Genomic DNA, 22,333 nt, shown 5'->3' on the forward strand with positions numbered 1-22,333 from the left:
TGCTCCCCTGGTACAGCTGATTGGTAGCAAAGGCAGAGCCTGGCTCTGCAGCTGCTTAGCAACTGGGAGCTGCTGTTATGCAGCAGCCTAGAAAAGCAATGGATGGCACAGCATTCACTAATCCTGCACGTTCTGGCCCACTCAGCTGAAACCCAGGGCTTAGTAGACCAGCTGGGGCACTCCCAACTGTCCTGTCAAAAAATAAATCAAGATGGGGATCCTGAACTGCAGATTTGAGAACAATGGCAACAATGTCAAGGGCAAAACTGTCTCGGTCTTGTACGTGATTTGTATCATATCAGTTAGAAGAAACTGCTCTGATTTGTAAACTAAACTCATTCATTTGATCTTTGTCAACACTTTTCTGGCCGCAACATTTTATACTCCATCACTTATAATCAGCACCATCCCTGTATGCCTGCATTTGTTACAAAGACTCATAGGTCTCCAGCTACCATCACACCTAGACAGTTTCATGACAGCTGTCCAGATACACAAGTATTTTAATGCACAAATATCCTTTTAGATTACTTATCTGTATCTTCATTTCCTTTTGATGTAAGCTATATGAGTGTCCACATTCTCCAAATGGTATTTTTTTTTCTTAAAATTGTACTGTTTAGGCCATGAAGAACTGAACTGTTCAGTGATTTGATGGCTTTAGAATGTTGATTAGAATTGCCCATCTTCTTATTTCATTATTTTTATAAGCTTGAAAGTATTCTAAAAAATAACTGGTTGAACATTCTAAGGGGATCATAGGGTTTCAATAGCAGCTGCATTTCAATAGGCAAGAAGCAACCCAAAACATTCTGCAAGTCAGGTGTTGAAACAGCTTCTTTATTCCTTTATAGCTTGAGAACGATTAGATCTCTGAAAGCACTACCTCTCATACAGAGGTGGCTTTGTCATAATACCAGCAGAAATAAAATGAACAGACACAGTTTTAAAAGAAACCGAAAAACCCCAGCCCTGGCAAACATCCAGCATGTCCATCAAAATTTGTATGGATCTTAAACAAAATAAATGTTTGTTCCACCACTGGGTATCACCATACATCTCTTTGCACCCAGGCAGCCAAACACCGCAGCAGACTAGTAATTCCCTGTCATTGTTCAATGCTTACATCCCGTGCATCCTGAGAGCGTGCTGGGACACCAGTGAAATCTGTCAGGAGGTTGCTGATTTTGGCTGAGAAATTCCCTAGACAGATCATCTGCTGTTCTTAGGAAGAAATGAAAAATTTCATGGCAAAAAAATTGAACAGGCAAATACCCTGTCCATATTTCTACTTAATATTCCTTTGATATTCTTAGCCTGGTTTCCTAAAAATAAAACAGTCTAACATGACTGTTGTTCTATGTAATTTTTCCTCTCCTTCCTCCAGTCTCAGTCAAATTTGGCAGTGGGGTAGAAGTCCCAAACATATTTAGGTCTTGAATGAACAGCTGAGTAGAGAATGTAGTAGAGGCACCACCCTGGTCTTGGGAAAGGCAGGCAGAGCTGAGCCCTTGCGCATACCAAGGGGCCGTACCGCTGCCCCATCAAGCTCCCAGCCAGCACATTACCCCTCGCCCAGCCAGACAGGCTCAGCAAGACTGGCAAAGAGCTGGAAGATTTGTCAGGGGACATTTATGGACACAAATCCATGGGAGACCAAGCTTCATGAGTTTACCTGCCGAGAGAAACTGTTTTAAAAAACTGCCAGGTTTGGAGGTAAATAGTAACATCACTAGTAGGAGATTTCCGCAAGAGGGCTGATGTGCCATACCTCAATCCCTGCAAAACATTTATCTGATTATGAGTAGGAGATTGTAAGAGCAAGAAGGCATAACCAAATGGATTAAAATCCATTAAACAGGAAGGTCTCAAAATGCAGCTGTAACCACTGTGTTCTAGAGCTGTCATCTTTCTTTACGGGTCCTGCTACCGTTTTGGGCTCTATGTTATTTTATGGCTACGTTATAGACACCAGGGCAGGCAAATGCTGCAGTGTGCCTCCTGGCTCCCTTCCAGCTCCTAAATTGGGCTTTCTTCCCATGGAACTGAGGCGTGGCAAGGATGGCGTACATCCAGACCTCCTCCTGACACAATATTGACACTGCTGAGGTGTATACGCACCCGGAACCGGGAAACTCCTACAATGGAGACAGAAGCAGTTGTTTATCTGGAAGAAAATACAAAAACATTACCAACCAAGTTTATAGGTGACACTCAACAGTGGCAGGAGGGGCTATAAAAAAAAAAAAACAACCAAAAAAAAAGAGAAAAGGCCATTGCAAGCAGCAATGCTGTCTAAGGATTTGTCCTTTTCCAGAGGGCCAACTGTAAAGCCCTAAACGCAGAACAAAAAGCACAAACCAACAGTACGGTGTCCCAAGAAGGAACAGATCTGAGAGTATTTTGGGAGCCGTCTTGGGAAACCAGCTGAATGTGGGCTGGTGTAATCCCTGGATGCCTAACAGAGACATCTCAGCCAGGAGGGCTGTTGGCACGGGGTATGACTATCGCTGATAGCCGATAGCTCTGTCCCCTTCTGCCCAGATCAAAATGGGAAAAATCTGGAGTGTTCACAGGGAACTGCAACAGGAACGATTACAGGATTTGTAAAGATGGACCCGAGGGGGAGCTCTGCAAGTCTGCAACGGGAGTGTTAAATGCTCAGTTGATCAGCCTGTACACAGCTACATGGGGACAGAAATCTGGTAATGGAGCTCTGTCAAGCAGCCCGAGATACAGCAACATCCAGAAACTGAAAGCAGAAACTAGGGCAAGTTTAAAAAGGTTACTTTGATTTCTAGTCTGTCAGGTAGATTTCGAAGGAAAGCGCTTAGTGACTCTTATTTTAGTCTCTCTCACAGCCCATTTAAAAATGAAATTCTGATGTTTTTCTAAGATGCAGGTACGCTGTAGTTAAATTCTTTCAAATGAGGAAAAGCGACTAATTCACAAAAATCTTATGACCTGCATAATGCAGGAAGCCGAACCAGATGAACCTACGTCTCTTTTGTCCTTTATAATACACTAATCTAGCTTCCTTGCACAAGCAGTGGATTGTGACATGAAAACCTTCAATATAAAGGATTCTGGGTACAAGCCAGTCTAAAACAAAATGTTGTAAACAGTCACGATCATTGTTTGGCAGAACAGCTGCATATTTTTTATTTCACTTTGCCTCTCAATCTAATTTGCTCTTGTTGCAACACTCCGCCAAAGAAATTAAATCACTTCTTATTGATAACAGACAGTGAAATAATTAGCATAAGAGTTTTCCACTCAACAATGCAGGGGAGGGACGCTGTGGGCAAGAACAAACCCCTTTGCTTCAAGAATGTGCGCAGAGTCACCACAAGCTGTTCAGAGAAAAAAAATTCTTCTCCCGCCCCCCCCCCCCCCTCCCCTGAGAGATCTCTTTCTTTCTCTAAGAGTCTCACCCAGTAAACCAGGGTCAATCTAACACAAGTATGAAAGTCTGGTTTGACCTTTCTGGGATTTAAACATGCCGTACCAGAACATTTAGCTTTTCAGATACAAGGTTCAGCCATGAAACCACCCACTCTGAGAGCGCAACCAGTCTCAACTGCCTCAGTTGACTTTTAAAACTATATCGAGCATTACCAGTCATTTAGAAACTCTGAAAAACGGAAAGAAATGTGCAGCTCAGACTTACAAAAACAATTTCCAGAAGTGCTGAGGACCCACACAATTCACTGGGTCTGCACGGTGGGCTCGCTGTACGAACGCCTGCTGCCCCAGCAATTTCTGGCCCTGGTTCTCACGTACGCCAGGCACACACGCTTTAGGACCTCTCCCAGCTGGAGCAGCTCATGGATTCTACCATCGGGAACGGCCGTCCTGAACAATGATTAATTGCAGACAAAGATCATAGTCCTGGAAAAATACGCAGAGAGGTGCAAGTACAGACAAAGCTGTCTAAGCTCCCACAGTATTATGGTCTGGCTGAATCGTTTCAAAGCCTACGTTAGGGCAGAGCTAGCTTGCTTCAGGGTTAAACAGACCAACGTCAAGGCTTAAATGCAGATATTACTAATATCCAAATATTTATTTAAACAAATTTTAAATCCCGGGACAGTTAAGAACCGATGCTGTTTAAACCTGCCGTTTTTTTTTTTTAATCACTTCACGTGCTGACTTAACTCACTGATGCAAGCTGCAGAAACGTTTTTACTACAGTTCGTAAAACCCCTGCAAACCAAGCACAGATCTACACCGCCCTTTGATCTACACGTCGCCTGATTCGGCCATTTCCAGGCAGCTGAAACGCTTTCCACCTCTCCTGAGAAACAGAGGAGCATTTTAATGGTGTTTAGCTAAGAATAACGTCACCCTTTCTTCCAAGTTGACTAGCAGATTATCATGTAAAGCGATTGTAAAGCGGGAGGGCTGCTGCAGTGCTGGCAGCAGCCAGGGCCAGGCGCTTCCCGGCGGGCTGGCCGGAGTCGGGACCCAGCCCGGAGCGCCATGGCTGCCGCGCCGCAGCCCCGCCACGGGGGCACAGGCACCGGGTTACAGCCACCCTGGCAGTGCGGAACCTTTTTTTTTTTTCTATTCCCCTCCATGGAAACGTGTTATGTTTTGTGAGGACGGTTTGTCGCTTGTTCTCGACAGAGCCTGACCCGGTGAGGACCGAGGGGGGGGGGGGGGTGGGGGGGGGGGGGAACAAGGAACGAAGGGATGAGCGTAAGCCCTTCGCGTCGTTGCGAAAGGCGCAGGCTGCGGTGCCTCCTTCGCGGCAGCACCCTGCTCCCTTGCAGGAAAACACACCTGAGCCTCGGCACATACCACAGCACAGGTTTTACAAACCCACGGACCGACTGGTCCTGAGCCGCAGGAACTGGCGGGCAGGGCGCACCCTGCCCGGCACATGCCGCTCCCGCAGGCAGCCTCTGCCAAGCAGCCACTTACCTTCTCCCTCCCACAGGGTCCGCAGGACGCTCCTGCTCTAGCCTTACCAGGGAGGCCACCTCTCTACAAGTGTTTGCTTTTCCTCCCTGTCCTGCCCTCTGAAGTGGTTGCTCAAGCCAGGCTTTCCTAGCTCACCTAATCTGGGTCTGCAGTGGAGCACAAGATACAATTCCCCGCAGAGCACAGCGAGGCTTGTGAAGCTCCGAAATAACCCCCACGCCTCCACCCCAAGCGAGCTGCAGGAAAATCTGCTCGGGGAAAAAAAACCAAAAACCAACCAACGAACGACAAAAAAAACAAAAATTAAAAAAAAAAAAAAGAAAGAAAAAAATAAAAAGCAGCACATGTAACACCTCGGACGGCCATGGCGGCTCGCACTGCAGCACGGCAGCCGGCTCCGCGCCAGCCCAGCCGCGGGCCCGGGGAGCTGGGCGCTGCAGGCCGGCCGGGCCGGGCCGCCCCATCCCCTCCCGGCTGCGGGCGGGAGGAAGCAGGGCAGCGGCTGCCCCGGCGGAGCGGCTGGGCGATGGCGGAGGGGGGAAAAGCCCAGGAGGGCCAGGAGAAGGAAAACAACAAAGAGCCATGTGACGAGCGGCGGGGAGCGGCGGCCGCGCTCCCCCCGGCGCGTTGGCGGGGCGCAGCAGCCCGCTCCAGGCGGGGAGGCTGGCGACGCCGCCCTGCTCCTCCCGCAGCCAGCGCTGCCTGCTCATTTGCCTGTTTTCCCCCCGCCGCCCCCCACAGCCGCCGAGTCCGGGGTTTTGTTAGCTTTTTGTGGGCTTTTTTTTTTTTTTTTTTTTGGGGGGGGGGGGGAGCACTGTTGTTTGTTCCTCTTAATTTTTTCTTTCCCCCCCTCTGCATTAGGCTACTTTCATCTTACGGTATTTATATAAAAGGCAGCGAGCGGGAGGCTGCAGCGGGGGGCAGGGAGGCAGGCGATGGGCGGGCGGCGTTATTTATAGGCACCCAGGGTTGGGGCTGCATTATGCGAGCTGCCTTTGTCCTGCCCGCCCGGCCAGGCCCCCCCGCTCTGGCCGGGCTGGAACGACGCCAGCCCCGCCGCCCGCAGTGCTGCCTCCCGCTGCTGCAGGGCGCTCCCCGGCGCGGCCATCTTGTGCGCGGCAGCCGCGGGGAGAAAAAGCCGCCAAGCGCCCCGCTCCCTCCTCGGCTTCGCCTTCCACAACCCCTCACAAAGCGGTGGGGGAAGGGGGGGGGGGCGGGAAAGGGGGAGAGAAAAAAAAAAAAGGGAGGGAAAAAAAAACCCCAACAAAAAAAACCCCATTCAAAAAAAAACCCCATTTCCCTCCAGTTTTTTCTCTCCCCCCGCCCCCGCCTCGCCGCCGCCCCAGCTCTGAGGAGAACGCGGCGCCGAAGGGAGAAGCCATGATGGCGGCTGACCCTCACACAAGCATGGCCGCGACCGGGAGCGCCCTGCTTGCCACCAGCCACCCCTCCCGGCGCCCGGGACACGGTGCTTCCGCAGGCTTTCACATAATAAAACCACCAGACTTCGGCGGGGAGGCCATTTCATGGGCTGGGTAGCTGCACTAAAGCACAACTGCTGTGAATATCAACTGCGTCACGGCTTCTCCAGCTGTAAAACTCAGGCTGCAAAGGGTCCCTCACTTGGAAAGAAACACCCTCATTTTGGATTTACTTCCAGACCTCCTTTTCCCCCCCTCTCTCCAAGTCACTGCCTCTCGGTATGAAGGATTTTACAGTGCTTTTTAGTGAGACATCCGCCATTAAGACTCACCGTCTTGAAAAACGCCCCCCCCCCCCATTTTGTTGCCTTTTTTTTTTGATCTTCTGTAATTAGACGGATAAAACATGTAAGGGATCCCCACCACCACCGCCTTTTCGCCTTTTTTACAATCAACTTCACATCTTAACTGTTCGCAGGCAGATTTTTTTTTTTTTGTGCGTTCCATTTAACAACCACGTAACGCCTGCAATGGATTCACGGCGTCTCTCCGCAAAAAAAAAAAAAAAAAAAAAAGACACCAGGGCAGCGGACGACCAAGCGCTTTATGCAGAAAAGAGAAATCCCTCCCTGAAAATAGACGTTTTCAGAGACGCTGTTAGATGTATCTGAGGAGAAGGAGATCGCCACCGCTCACACAGACGACATTAGGATCTTTCTACCCAGGACAATAACGTTAGCCGCACAGGCCTGGTCTATATGTTTCTCTGCAAGGGCAAAAGGGGTTTACTTACCCGCGCACCATAGTTGAATGCAGCTCTGAAGGTGAAGTTGTTACGCTTTTTAAAAATAACGGCTATAAACATATACGATCTGTATCACCACTTCGCTCGTAAGTTTGCAAGTCAAAGCAGATCTTGTTAAGATAGTTTACGGATCTTTGTATGACAGTGGTCTAGCATCAAAAAAAACCAACCAACAACCCCAAAAAAAGCTATAGAAAAAGTTGTCTAGCTATGTTAACGGACTGTACGCAGCGAGGACTCCTACTCGAGGCTTAAATCTACCTTCCTGTGGCAGATTTACCCTGTACATAAAAAGGACATTCAGTGTTTTTCCACAGAGCACGCAGACACTAAAAATATTCTCCTATATAGTTTTAGGCTGCACATGTTAGTGTGAAAACACCTGGTTAACATTTAATGGTTGTAAACAACTTTCAAGCATCTCTTATCTAGGTATTTTGCTTTATAAGTAAAATACTGGAAAAAGCATAAATTGGTTTAGGTAAACAGACAAAAACATAAGACATGCAAATGAAGGCTTAGCAATAAGGACCACTTCAGTAACATTAACATGAAAACTACACTTAGCAAGGACAGAATGGATTGGGTACTTACAATGTAAGAGGAAAAAAAAAAAAAAAAAAGCTTATCATAGTCAAATTGCCTTTTTGACAGATTCACTATTCCTATGGTTATTATTTAAAACGTTACCTTGTAAGCACCAAAGGAGTTAATAAAAATGGCCAGGAATCAAGTGTTTAATACAGGAAATACTCTCTAAAATTTATTGTTCGGTCATCAGAGAGCTGTACAAAGCTTAAAAACCCACAAAATAACGAAAAAAAATTGAAAAATAATGTATTTACTTTTTTTTGGCATTCGAAATTGTTAACTGCTGACATAGGGTGTGCCATGACCTAGTTACACAAGACAAAGATGGATCCCGAATCATAAGGGAAAAAAATCCGCATTTTTTTTTTTTTTTAGGTTTTTTTTTGGGGGGGTCAAATCTTCCTTCTTCAGTGAGTCCTCTAAGCATGGTGCCAGACTAACACCACCCCGAGCGCTCCCCGCAAGTGGACGGTGTGGATTCACATGGCGGATCCCCCTTTTGGAACAAAGGAAAAGCCCAGTTGGCCATTTCGCTCCATTGCAGAAAAATGGCTGCCTGATCTGTTGGCCTCTCCTTAGCTGTCTGCTGAAGGATGTTTTTACACCGCCGTCTAATAACTCAAGCCCCATGGAAGCTGCTCGCCCATTGGCTGCGGCCGCCCCGCTGCCTTTAACCAGCCAATTGCCCGACCGCGGCCGAGCTGCCGCGGACCGAGTGCAGCCGCGCCATGCGCCCGCCGCGCTCCGCCCGGCTCCGCGCCCCGGCGAGCGGCGGGGGGACCGCGCCGCCCGGCCTTTAATACCTAAAACAAAATGGAAGCTCCCCGCTGATTGGCTGCCGCCGGACCCGGACCTTTAATAAGCAAAACTGCTTCCCCCCCCCGGCTGTGTGTCGCCGAACGGCAGCACCACCAACCCCCCCCCGCCGCTACCGCTTCTCTCTCTTCCCCCCTTCCCCCCCCCCCCCGCCTTCTCCCATCGCTGCTGCAGCAGGGCGGCGGGCTGCGCGCTCCGCCTGCGGCCACCCGGTCCGGGTTCGCTGAAGTCTTACCCCTAAAAAGAGGAGAAAAAAAAAACAAACAACCTAGACCAAAAAAACCCCAACAACCAACTTGTCCCACCTATAGGTCCATCTTGTTTAGAAACAGTTTGCGCTAAGGTAAATGCAGCGGGCAGATTCCACTCGCCCCCCCGCATGCCGTTAACCCCGGGGCGGGGAGGAAAAAAAAATAAACCCACCCCGGCGGCGGCCCATGCGGCGGCGCGCGGCGGCGGGGCGGCGGCGGCGGGCGGCCGCGGGCCGGGGGCTGCGCCGCGCGGCCGCCGTGAATGTGCAGGCGGCGGAGGGCGGTTAGGCGTTCGCGGCGCTCGCAGCGGTGTATTGTGGGAGGCCGCCGCCGCCAGCAGCGAGCACACACAATATGTGGTGGCTCGCAAAAACGGGAGGCAGGAGCCTGGCGGCCAGCCCGCGCCGGTAACCGGCCCCATGTGAGACGGGAGCTCGCCTTTCGCCGCCCGGAGACGATCGGCCGCCGAGCGCGATGTCTTTCCGAGAGATCAAGGCGGGGGAAAAAGCCAAGCACCCTGAAGATCATGGCAAAAAGCAGAGTTCAAGTGAGATTGGGTCTTTTTTATTATTATTTTTATTTTTTTTCTTCCTCCTCTCCTCCTCCTCCTCCCTCTCTGCCTCTTGTCTGGCTGGGGTGGAGGGGGGACCCGGCTGGCGATTCCCCCATTTTAGGGCTCGCTTCGCGGTGGATTTCCTTTCTGCCTGGGTGTGTAGAGCAGGCGGCTCGTTTAAAAAAAAAAACAAAACCAAAAAACAAAAAACCCACCCAAACCGAAGAGGTCTTTGTTGAATGTTTTGTTTTAACTTTATGGTTTTCCGTGGATTTTTTTTTTCCCTTTTCCCCTTCCCCCTTTCCTTCCCCCCCTACCCCCCCGTCCAGGTTGGATCAACGGAATGGAGAACAGCACGCAAGCCAGCACTTCTGTCGAGAAAAGAAATCACCATTGGAGAAGTTACAAGTTGATTATTGACCCGGCTCTGAAAAAAGGACAGCACAAACTCTACCGTTACGATGGGCAACATTTCAGCATGCCTGTGAGTGAAGGCGGGGGTCGGGGTCGGAGGGGGTGTCGTGGGTTTCCCCCATTGTGTTTTGCCCCCCCGCCGACTCCGTTTTACCGGCGGTTTTGGGAGGTGGGGGTCCCTCCGGGTCGTGGTAATCCCTGCCATAGCACATGTGTGTAGGAGAGGGGTTCGGGGGGGACACACACAGCCACCAAAGTTACCGCCACCTGACACTGTGTATTCAACTGTCAGGAGCCCGAGGAGCCCAAACCTGCAGCTTTATTTCTGTGTTTCCAATCTGTGTGCATTTCTCAGCAGTATTGCAATTTGACACGTGTGTGTATATGTGTGTGTGCGTGCTTTCCCCTTCCCTTGAGACAGCCTGTGCTTTCTTGGGGTTTATTTTTTCTTTTATTTGTGTTTTAAATTTCAAGCCCTGTTATTGCTGGTTTTGTGCTCTCTCTCCTCCTCCTCCTCCCAGAACTCGGGAATCGCTCCTGTGGATTGTGTCAGGGATCCCAGAATAGGGCGAATATGGACCAAAACTAAGGAGTTGGAGCTGTCTGTCCCCAAATTCAAGGTACTGCCCTGACTTTTGGGTTTAGCTCTGTGTTCTTGTTTATCTGGGAGTGAAGCTTCAGTTTCAAGTAGTTTAATGGACCGTTTAAATGACAGTCATATTCCTATTAACATTATTATTTGGCAGACTGTTTAACAACAATCTTCTTTTATAAAGATAACGAGAAATCAATGTGTCTGCCTAACGAGATCACTTGAAGGTTTTGGAGCTGTGTCTTGGGGGCTTCTCGGGTAGGGGGGCGGTGGAGGGGGCCTCTCTGCTGACGGTACAGCTCGAAATACATGTCTGTAGCCCGGAAAGGAGCCAGTTTCAATGAATGGCTGCAGCGGCAGAGGCTCTGCTCAGCTCCGGGGTTCATCCCAGAGCCTTGGAGGCAATTTTTTTTCCCCCCAAAGTTTGCAGGATGCTTTAACCGTCTCCCTCCTGTGTCATCCTTACGCCCTCTCCCACGCTCGTTAACAATGATAATTTTTTTTATCATGTCCCCCTCTCCGTCCTTGTGCCCGTTTCCAGATTGATGAATTTTACGTGGGGCCAGTGCCTCCCAAGCAGGTCACCTTTGCCAAGCTGAATGACAACATCCGTGAAAACTTTTTGACCGACATGTGCAAGAAATATGGTGAAGTGGAAGAGGTGGAGATTCTGTACAACCCCAAGAACAAGAAGCACCTGGGCATCGCCAAAGTGATCTTTGCCACTGTTAAGGGAGCCCGGGAGGCCGTCCAGCACCTTCACAACACATCTGTCATGGGCAACATCATCCACGTGGAGCTGGATACAAAAGGTGAGGGGGCACATTTTGGCCCCGTGCGTTTGGGGTTTGCAGTGCCCCTCTCCTAAAACGAGAGAGTGTTGCAGACCATAAAGACCCGGTGATTAAAAATACGAAGGGAGTGCTCCAGTTCCCCCTTCGAGCGGGTCTGGTTTCTGGGGCCTTTGCAAGTCACGTGGAGCCAAATGTGTTGTCTGTTGCTAGGAGACAGCCCTGTAATTTGCAAAATGCTGCCATCCTGCCCGTGTCCCCTGCCTGGTCCCCTGCTCTCTGCCCTTGGAGCCCTCCCGTGCACCCACCTCCTTGTCCCAGGCTGCCCACCTCCTGGGGCTGCCGGACCCCATGGCACCTGGTTTTTGCAAACTTTGGATTTTTGGGCAAACCTTGGGGGGGTTACCGGGACCCACATCTCTGTGTTCTGGCGGTGGCAGCAGCAGGGCTGGGTGCTGTCCTCTGCGTGCCTGGCATTTCATTGATACTTAGCAGCAAACTGGAAGCTGGCAGCAAAAGAGTGCACACGCAGCACTTGTCAGTGTGTGTGCGAGTGTGTAAGTGTGAGACTGTCTCTTAAAGTGACAGGAGCTCTGAGTCCGGGAGGTATCCAACTCTCAGCCCCAGACCCAAGCCCTAGGGAGCCCAATAAAGCCTCTGGAAGTATGAAAGCATTGCATTTCACTGCTTTGTCTTTTCTCTTTCCTCCAAGTGTGCTAGTGGAGGGCTTTGCTAAAAAAATGCTTCTGAATTTTAGAAAACGTCTAAAGCTGAGGTGGTGTCGATCGGTTGCTGCTTGTACTTCTTCATTCCAAACATGGCATTTCTAGTTTAAAACTGGCTTGCTGCACTCTTTCATGGGAAGAGGACATTGTTAACACTGTTTGCTTAAAAACGTGGGTATTTTTGTTCTGTATTAAAAGGTTTCAACAATTTAGTGCACAAGCTATATGGCAGTTGGTGTGCTACATGTGGTAAGAGGGTATAATAGGATGTTTATTGACAGTGATCACTGGTAGGAGAAAAATCACAGTAGTAGTAATATAATAGTTTGTATTGTGAGCTAAGCTTGACCTTACATATGTATACTTTGAAATTCTAGTATCATTAATGTTTGCAGACAGGCTTCTCCTGCTTACTTTGAAATTCAAAGGTAAAAATTACATTTAAGAACAAATTAACCATTTGGAGGTTTAATAATGGAAGCTAAAGCAGGCTCATAAGTAATGGATGTCTTAATGAGAGGCATTTTAAACAAGCTGATTGTACTACATTCCTACTTGTTCTCCATTTTTATAAACTACTCGGCAAGTCTTGAACAGGCAGCTGTTCAAGAAAGTTAGCTGTGCATCAGGGAAATGAGGGGGTTTTATGCTTCTGTTTCTTGGGAGAAGACATTGCAGTCTTAGTTTCAAATTGCATTTTTGTTTTGTTTGCCAGCTGTATACAGGTTTTTTTTCCATTGTTGCATCTCTTTCATTCTGAAAGAGTGAAACTGTCAGTGTGCTATAATCTGTCACAATCAAGTAAAAAATGTTGTTCCTAAAATAGCATCAGCAGGTTAGGATGTTCTTAAAATATATATACATAGTTTTCAACACTTCTTTCTAGTATTCAGCTTTTAAAGAGAATGAAAGGTTGGTCAAAAACTTTATTTTCATAGTCTAGCAAAACAAATATTAGGAGCAAAGGTGTCATTTTATCTGTCTGGCCAGAGCACAGGCCTGGGAATCTGGAACTAATAAATCCAGTCTTCTCATCTAAGACAGGCTAGTTTAAAGCAGCTTCTCTGCCTCAGTTTATCTACAGAATGGACACATTGAATCTGTCCTTAGAGAAGATAGGTGGGAATCACTTCACATTCATAAACCTCTTTGAAAATGAAATTGTAACTTTTACTGCATTATACTGGGGATCCAGGAAGAATTCTGAAACTTTGTAGCAATTACTGTATATTTACTTAAGCAAGCCTAGCACTTCTATATCCATGGCATTGTAGTCGTATGTGGGGGCGGTGTGTGTTAATATTTCAAGTATCTCTTCAAGCTCTTGTAGTGAAGAGATCTATTTTGTCATGACTTTAATTGAAATAAATCAGTTTACATAGTTGAGGATATGGCTCAAGACTTTGTGAAATGAGATTTGATAACCAAATAACCTCATCTGCAGCATTTATTCAAGCTTTTCTGTTACACGGAATTGTGCTAAGGGGTGCTTTGCTTTCACATTGCACAGAGTGATTCACAGGGAGTTTTATTCTTCGAAGGATGCCACTGAGCACACCTTAAACCAGGGAAGGGAAAAAAGGATCAGTAAGTGTCTTTTTGGAAAAGCAGCATTAATGATTTTGTCCTCGGCATTCCCATGCATCATGTTTGCATTAGTAACAGCCAGTTTCTAGCAAGGTGTGTTGGGAGAGCTTTCTGAAGCGGCTCTGGGTCTTGGCAGAGGCTTGTCCCTTGGGTGAGAGTTTCACTTCTCAAATCTGAAAGCTATTTGCTTGGTGCTTTGGAGAGGAGGGAAACTGCTGTTCTCCAGAAAGCATGGTAAAGAGCAGAGCTGCCAAGCAGGCTGAGAAAAGGAAAAGGATTTTAGAAACCTTCTTGTCTTGGCTGCAGAAGGGAGTATCTGACTTCACTTGCCCAGCAGATGATTTTAAAATGATCCTTGTGAGCCTCAGGGGTGATTCCTGCTCCTCAGTTGCACAGATGCAGCGGGCTGGGAGTGGTAGCAGGGTCGTGCAGGTGTCAAGAATATGTATTTTTACATAGACTGTGGTGTTTGTGTTTAACCAACTCTTCCATTGTGGTCTGTGCAGGTGAAACCCGCATGCGATTCTACGAACTGCTTGTTAATGGTCTTTACACTCCTCAGACCCTTCCTGTAGGCACCGAACAGGATGTATCACCAACTGTGAATGAAACTCTCCAGGTATGTTTGCTTGGCTTTTTTTTTAAGAATAACTTTCTAGAAAATTCAAAACAAATGCATCATCAACGTTAGTGTTTTAACACTTTTAATTTAGCCCCCTTTTTTTTTTGTCTTGTCGTAGTTTCAGTGGATGTTACTAATTCATATTTAAATATAACTTGCTCATAATTGCCATAGCAAATGTAACTCTGCGAATGCAGTGCATGTGGCTAATCCGTATGCCGGTGTCTGCATAGATGGTAAGTGCTTTTTGTCTTTCTGAATGAAGAATGCCTACAGAACCGACAGTATGTGCCCTATTAACATTAGAAATTCCTGCAGTTTGGAGTGGATCAGATCTGTCCCTGAGATGAGATTATTCCCTTGAAGTCAGGGGGAATGATTTACAGTGGTACATTTGACCTAGTGTCTGCAGTATGTAATCCTTAGTGTGTATGTTCTTCAGCCTTGCTTAAAGGCTAAAAGATGGAAGGTGTCTGTGAATAGTGGCATCAATTTTCCAGAATCTTAATAAGTCACTGGAATGAGTTGTTAATAAAAGCAGTGGACAGAATTTCTGAGGGCTTCTGGTGTCTCTCGGTACTTAGGGTACGATTCTCTGAATGGCTTTGTACATTTACTTGCTCCCTTGTGAACCCCACTAGGATGAGGGGGAAGTGAAGCCTGTTCGTGTGAAGTCATCAGCCCTCTTGGGTTTTCTAAATGTACTTTGGCTCCCGATTGTGGCTTAGGAACCCACTTTAAGGCATCACATTTGAAAGAGATTTGGCAGAGATATTTTTTTTTCCCTCCTCTCTGTTTCTCTGCAGTCTTACGACTTCTTAAAATGCCATAATTTCATTAATTCTGTGATCAGATGTTTTCAGGACAGGTGAGAGCTGTACATTGAATGTGAAAATCCTGTTGGTCTGCAAAAACAAAATTCTCCTCTTCTCCCACCAACCACTCCAACTGCAACAAGGCAAAAAACACAGTATCCTTTTAACAAAATCATAAAGAGGCTAGTTCTTCCTTACCTCCCAGCAAGGTGTTTTTAAAGACAGGAGGGAGGCAAGTAATGATTTTTCTGGGAGCCCCACTGTGAGCAAGGCCTGGCTTTTCATTTTTGCCGGTTACACATCTCAAAAAAAACCATGGACTGATTGGTTCATACTCCTTTTTCAAGGTCCACAGCAAACCATTTAATTGATGGTATCCCCCAAAGTGGTCCCTGCTGTAATTCTCTTAAAGATTGTTTCTCTAGTTACTGTGTTCATGTATTATATATTATATTATTATCCTGAATAGATTTCCTCCCCCTGCCCCGCCAGTTACCACCAAAATTATTACTTTGTGGGTAACTTCAACTGTTTGCATCATGTTCTTGTCACTAGCATTGCCCAGCAAACTTGTTTGCTGTTGTATCTTAGTGAAATACACCTGATACTTGCTTTCCCCCTCATGCAGAGCAGCAAAGACCTGACAGTTCTGTGAGCCGCAATCCCTGCCTCCAGGCCATATCCAAATCCCACTGAAAAACAACCCTCATCACATCTACACCAAAGGTGCAGAGATGTGGATTTTAGCAAGAGGCACATGGCTGGTTCCTGACCCTTCCTATAGGTTTAAGAACAGCTGAGGAAGAAACTCCTGATGTCCATGTGGTCATGGTCTCTAGGGGGTCACACCAAGAGCAAGTCCATGCTATTGAGTGGGTGAGGTGCGTGTGGGCATAGCTGGGAGGTGAGAGCTCAGCTTGAGTTTGATGGTGCTGGCGTGTTACAAGCAGGTCGTTTTAAGGGTTTCTTTACCTACCAGTGCTTGTGAGAGGAGCAGCCTGCCTGTAGTCTCACCAGTTCGCTATCCTGGTGTGCTTTTGGGGAGCTGGAGCTCAGTCCAGCCTCTTTTGCTACCAGGAGGGTTCTCGCTGAGCTCTTGCTTTGCATTATGGAAAATTGATTTTGGCGCTGATGATTAGTGTGGCACTGTTATGACTCAGCAGAGTCTGAGTTGGAGCAGGGCTGCTCCTAGAAACCCCCTGAATGTGCCTATGAAGTGAGTTGCAGAGCCATTACTTTGCTGCTCTGTAGGCTTGTAGGGTTTCAGTTTCAAATGCCATAATCAGTAGTGCTCTACCTGAGCGTTTGCCTGTGACAAGGGGTTTAAAAAGGTGTTTCTGGCAGTTGAGAACTTTTTTGTGCTTTTTATATGCGTAGTCTTCTCCCTTGTTGTTATAGATGAATGTTTGATGGGTCAGCTCCCTCAGCTGGACCAACACAGAGCCCTGCTGCTTAGGTTTGGTTGCAGGACTGGCACTTTGCTGATTTGTATGGTTTGATTTGTTCACAAAAGAAGACAAATGGATAATTTAATGTCTTGGAATTTTCTTAATTATCATTCCTATTTGCAAATTAGACAAGCCTTATGTAGTTGATAAGTTGAAACTCTTAGCTAAAAGAATTGTGTTCACCTGATGCTCTTGGGTATAGCTTTTAAGGAATACTGTTGTATCTGCCTTCTTCCTCCTCTTATAGACAAGTACCACTTTGCTTGCCTTTTTCTTTTAAATGAAAGGGGCCTGTTAATAATGGATAATGATTTGTGTTTTCAGGGATGCTGTAACCTTTTTTGTTTGTTTGCTTGTTTCTCCCATGGACATCTGTGCAAACTCCTGGGTACTCCGCTCCTCTGAAAACCAAGCAGATTAGACAAGTAATTTTTTAAAAGTGTGTGTTTAGGTGTTTTTTCTCTCTTCTGCTTTTATAGTTGACGGATTCCCTGAAGCGCCTGAAAGACAGTAACCTTTCTTCTGCGGGATCATCTGTTACCCCAAACAGCAGCACACCGTTTTCCCATGACACAGCCTATTCCAGCTGTCGGCAAGATACCCCAAACTCGTACAGCCAGTTTACCCCACAGTCCCAAGGAACACCTCATACCCCACGGTTAGGGACGCCGTTTTCCCAGGATTCCACCTATTCTAGTCGTCAGACGACACCTGTGTACCATTTTGGGCAGGACAGTGGGTACAAACCCAGGAGACACGAAACAAAATTTACAGACGCCTACAACCGTCGACCAGGACATCACTATGTTCATAACTCAGCAGGTGTTTACCGAGGGACAGAGCATCAGTTTAGTACATACAAATCCCATCAGCAGGAGCCAGTTCAGTTCTCTCACACTCCTCCCCTGAGCCACTCTAGTTCTTCGAGCTACAAATCTGCCTTTTCTCCCTACCAAGCACCAGCTGTATTTCCCCAATCTGATGAGCAGCAGTTTCCCCAAACTTCCAGGGAAACTGAGTACCGAAGACCTGCGCCACCTCCTACTGAGATGGTTGTTGAAAGCAGCGCTGCCACTAACATCGATTTTGTCCCAGTGAAGGAGAAACAGGAGGAGCCTCCGCCCTTGCCCGCTTCGAACACTGCTCCTGAACCGAGCACAGCATCCTTCTCTCAGACTCCAGAGAGAAGCGAGACCCCTGGCACCCCCACTATGGAGTCTGAAATGCAGCATAACAGTTTAGACTCAAGGATTGAGATGCTCTTAAAAGAGCAGAGAACAAAGTTACCCTTTCTTAACGAGCATGACTCGGATAATGAGATCCGAATGGAAGGTAGCCCTATTTCCTCTTCTTCTTCCCAGCTTTCTCCCATCCCAATGTACGGTTCAAACTCTCAGCCTGGTTACAGAGGTCAGACGCCCTCCTCACGCCCTTCCAGCACAGGCTTGGAGGACATTAGCCCCACGCCATTACCTGACTCTGACGATGACGAGCCCATCCCTGGGACGGCTCCTCTGAGTCAGAATTCCCGGGGGACATCAGAGGCCAGCATGACTCCCATTGATCAGCTAAGCAGGACCTCCAAAATTGAGACCTCGGAGGCTAAAGAAATGGTGCCTGGTGACCAGACTCCAACATCAGAAAAAATGGATGAGGTAAGTGAGCTGGAACTGAGTTACGAAGCTCCATGCATATCTCTAGAGCTGGACAGGGTGGGGAATTGTACTTTTCTTTTAGTGTTGTTAGAGCATAGGGTGTCTGGTGGTTTTTTTCTGTTACTCAAGGCAGCTGGAAATGAGTTAGACGTGACACAAAGTGATGGTCTTAATCAACTTGCCAGTCTCCAGCTTTCCTTGTTTATAATAGCAGCCTGCTGCAATTTATAGCTTCGGGAGAGCTCAAGGACTGCACGAGCCATGGACGCTTGGCCAGTGCTTGTGCTGTGTGAATGTCCTGAGTGTCGATGGACACTTAAGCCACTAGAGGAGTTAACTGAGCGCTTTCTGCCATGGCTTTGGTCCCTGAGCATGGGTGTGCATGTATGCACACATTTGCTTAATGGGGCTTTCATGTTACACTGAAGTATTGAATGTATACTTTGTTTGATAGCTCTCCAGCTATTTATACCATCTGGTTTGAATGGGAGACAGTTGCTGGGTTTTAATACTTGCTTTGCACAGTTGAAAGGGGGAGGTAGTTGGCTTGTGGGGGATGTGCTCCACTGAGTCTTCCAATAATAGAGTGGAGCTTGCTGCCTCTGCTGGGGCATTTGTGGCTGAAGGGACAGCGAGAGCTTAACAGTGTGGAATGGTGCCAGCAGACAGAGAAATTACGTTGCATGGTGTGTCTGTTTGGGAGGTCTGTTGCAACAAATGTGAGTATCGCTGCAGTAGATGTGTTGGTTCTCTTCTGTTGTGTCAAGGAACAGTCAAAATACAGATCTTGGCAAATGCCAGACCCTTTTTCTCCTCAGTATTTATAATAGTCATGCCAGCAGATGAAACTGCTGTCCCTAGTGTGCATGAACTCTGCAGTAAGGGGACTTCAGCCATCCAAGAAGGCTGGTCTTTTGTAAGTGTCCCGAGTGTGGGAGATCAGTTTAATTTCTCATGAAAGTTTGCTGGGGTTAAGCTGGCAGAGTGGATTTCCCTCCAGTGGTCTACAGTTGTGACATTTTCACCCGAGAAGTGGCTGCATTTTAGGAGAGGAGGAGCTGCTCCTGTAGCTGTGGGCTTTGCAGAGTGCTTAACTGGAGGAAAACCACTGCAGCAGTAAGGTAGTGCAGGTCTCAGTGCTAAATAGAAAAAAAAATAATTGTAACTGTACTGGATATTTTGTGTTTTCTACATGCCTTTCCAAACCTGCTTGTCCTTGCAGTTGCCAGTTTATAGAAATGATTCAGCTGCTTGAGGTCTCTCATTCATCATTTAGCCTGGCCTAGGCTCCCCTCTTGGGAGGCAAGTCCCTGGCCGGTGGGACCTGATGATGTATTAATTAGGAATGGAATTTTTGATTGCTTGAGCTGGGTCTGGCAGGCTTAAGAGGGGATAACTCTCAGTTTGTTTAAAAAAAAGCACAAGGAAGGCATCCCTCATCTAAAAAAAACACATGAGGAAGGCTTCCCTCATCTCCTTGCCATTCTGGGCTTGTATCTGCTGTCCTTACTCTCATGCAAGTGGGTTGCAGCCAGTTCTGAGCATATTTAGGAAGATGAATGAATGCCAGCACGGTATGTGGGGTCAGGCACTTTGGGTAGCTGACATCAGCCTTGGGGGACTGGCTGGAATGTTATATTTGTGGGTTGCAATATGGGGCAGAAGTGTGCTGACGTTGAAGCCCATGTTAAGTCTTTGTCTCCCCTTAATGAGATGCTGGTGTCAGAAGTTCGCGCTTGTGGTTCTGTGATACAAAGTGATATAAATGTCTCTATCCTCTGCAGAAGTCAGAAAGGTGGTAGCAGGGTCTCGGTGCAGGTCATTGCTGCCTTAATTGTCTCCTCCCCTCAAAGAAGTTTGATGTTTGTTGTTGGAGCTGTTTATGCAACCCTCCTCTTGGTTACAAATCACACTAAGCTATTCTGGCATGTTGGAAAAGTTGCCTGCGCCTTTCATTGCTCCTTCTGATGCACAAAAAAACATCTCCATGTGTTTTTGCTTCCTTCCCCCGCCCTTCTTCCCCCCAAGTTTTTTGCTTTAGAAAAAGGCTCTCCTGGCTTCCCTCTCTTTTGCTGAAGAAGCAGAGCTGAACAGTGACTTAACATAGGCTGAAATTTGAGCTGCAGCTTTCCAACTGAGTTAGAGAGGGGCATTGACTCTGTCTAAGGGCTGGAAAGCTGAACCTCCAGCTTCAGCCTATTGTGATACCGCTATTCAACTTCCAGTCGTTCAGAGAATCCTCCAGCAAAACAGAAGGAAGGCAGATCCCGAGTATTTCTAGTGACTGTGTGGCATGGGGAGCAGAGCAGCAATGGTATGTTAGTGTAGGGAGGTCTCCTTAAGAATCATAAGGAAGCAATAAAGCGTAGAGTTTGAACTTCTTATTTACTTCATATTTGGCTCTTCAAGGGTCAGAGCAGCCCCAGGCCAGCTCTCTTAGAACGGGTGCTCTAGCTGGGAAAATCTCAGGACTCATAAGGATGCCAGCAAAGTTGCAGGGAGGATTTTCCTGAGACAATAGGTGCTTTTCAAGGACCTACTCCTGTTTCCTGTCAAAACAAGCATGATCTTTGTCAATGATCGCCAGTATGGTAACATTTGTTCCATAGGTGAAGCGCTGTCAGATTGTCAGGCAAGTTAACCACCCCAGACTTGCCATAAATAAAGGAGGTACAGCCAAGCCCCAGCAATTGCTCTGATTTGTCATGCAAGACCCCGGAGTTTGGTTTCAAGATCCGGTATGATACTCCTAAGCCAGAGCTTGGCAGGGAGTTCGGGTGTGGGAGGGGAAGGGCTATGCATCTGTCTGCAACACCTAACTACGACTAATCTCAGAGCACTGATTATGGTTTGCAGAGAAAGTCCTGCTGAGCTTAGCCAAGGGACGAGCACTGAGAGGTGGAAAAGAGTGGGATGTGGGCAGTACGAGGTAAGAGGAGGAAAGGGATCCTTTACAAACAAACAGCACTACCTGTCAGCCAGGGCAACAAGGCAGAGAGGGCTTTTTCAATAAACTTAGAAGATGGCAAGGAAAGGAAACAGCTGAGCTGCTTTGTTATTTTAGGAAAATTTTTGAGGATAGCAATATACAAACTTTCCTTCCTATGTTCTTGAGAGATAACAAGGAAAGAATTGTAATTATTTTTTTCACAGGATCTTTGCTGTTTCAGAAGTGCAAAGGTTGAGTAAGTACAGTTTGATGTTTTGACATCCCATTTGAGCCAGGTCTTGTTGCTTTGCTTGTTACAGGAAGAGGCCTTGCCTGTGTGTGCTGGGGAGGGTGACAGGATTGTAACAAGTCACTTTGTTGTATATTGATGATGCCTTTCATGTTTCAGCTCATGAACGTTTTAGTTTGTGTGTGTAGCCAGTGTGTACTAGGAAGACCGTATGACTGACAATAGTATTCTTTGAGATTTATAAATACAGAGGTACATTTTAATTGTGGGATCAAGACTCCTGTCTTCCTGGTAGTTTGGCTAAGCGCCTAGTTACTGTGATGGGAGGGGTGCTTTAAAAATGCCAAAGATAATCATAAAAGTGAAGATCCTGAAACATGAATGAGGTGAGAGCAGTTCTTGTGCTTGCTGTGAGTTTTAGCAAATGGTTTGGGGAGCAAACTGGAAGTCACACAGTGCACAGCAGCCCTAGAGGCCATGAAAGCTGCTGCTGTCACCAGCACCTCTCAGTGTTTGTCGGCTGTTGCAAATGTTTTTGATGCTGAGCTGCCTCTTACAGGACAGCATCAGCATCCTTGTGACAAGCTGTGTGTGTGTGTACAGCAGATCCTCTCACGGTTACCCAGGGAGAATTTCTGTGCTTACACATAGATGAGGTGGGTCAGGCCCAGTCCTGCAGTGAGCTCTGCTGAAGTCCCTGAGGTTACATCTGGGCTGAATTTGCACTTCATGTTGAAGTATCTTCGGGTTCTTGTGTGGTCACGGCCAGAACTGGAAGAAATTTATGCTGAAGTGTCATATTGTCTCTCTGGAGCCTTAGCAGGATGCGATGATATTCTCCTCAAGACACTGCATCGTGCCTTGTGCTGCTCTGTGCTGCAGCATCCCGTACGGACTGGGCTGTGTTTCAGTAGCTGGTAAATGATTCCCCTTTCCTACAGAGCGAAGTTCAACCTTTTAGTGGTCACGAGCACCTGTGAGAGAAAGCAGTGCCCCGATGCTGTCCAGGCAGCGAGAGGAGCTGCAGGGGGTTTCTCTGCCAGCAGTACCTGCAGTGGTTGCCCCAGGAGCAGTTGATGCCCCTTGGAGTTGTGCTGTGCAGGAGCAGGTCAGTCTCTGGCTGAAACAGGATGCTCTGCTCC

General features: G+C 47.4%; 1 protein-coding gene across 3 annotated transcripts in view; it reads left to right on the forward strand.

The window, feature by feature from the left end:
* The first annotated feature begins 8,727 nt into the window (after positions 1 to 8,727).
* Positions 8,728 to 22,333, forward strand: part of SETD1B (SET domain containing 1B, histone lysine methyltransferase) — a 53,521-nt gene continuing 39,915 nt past the window's right edge. For 2 of the 3 annotated variants that reach the window (XM_056326660.1, XM_056326661.1), the window contains exons 1-6: positions 8,728 to 9,357; positions 9,693 to 9,847; positions 10,299 to 10,397; positions 10,911 to 11,181; positions 13,979 to 14,091; positions 16,837 to 18,012. In XM_056326660.1, the coding sequence (XP_056182635.1) occupies positions 9,285 to 9,357; positions 9,693 to 9,847; positions 10,299 to 10,397; positions 10,911 to 11,181; positions 13,979 to 14,091; positions 16,837 to 18,012 (1,887 nt within the window). In that variant the 5' untranslated portion in view covers positions 8,728 to 9,284. Of the gene's footprint in view, positions 9,358 to 9,692; positions 9,848 to 10,251; positions 10,398 to 10,910; positions 11,182 to 13,978; positions 14,092 to 16,836; positions 18,013 to 22,333 lie in introns of those variants that run through there. The other variant, XM_056326662.1, reaches the window with a different exon arrangement.

The sequence above is a fragment of the Falco biarmicus genome, chromosome 1, assembly GCF_023638135.1.
Source record: "Falco biarmicus isolate bFalBia1 chromosome 1, bFalBia1.pri, whole genome shotgun sequence".
Lineage (NCBI taxonomy): Eukaryota > Metazoa > Chordata > Aves > Falconiformes > Falconidae > Falco > Falco biarmicus.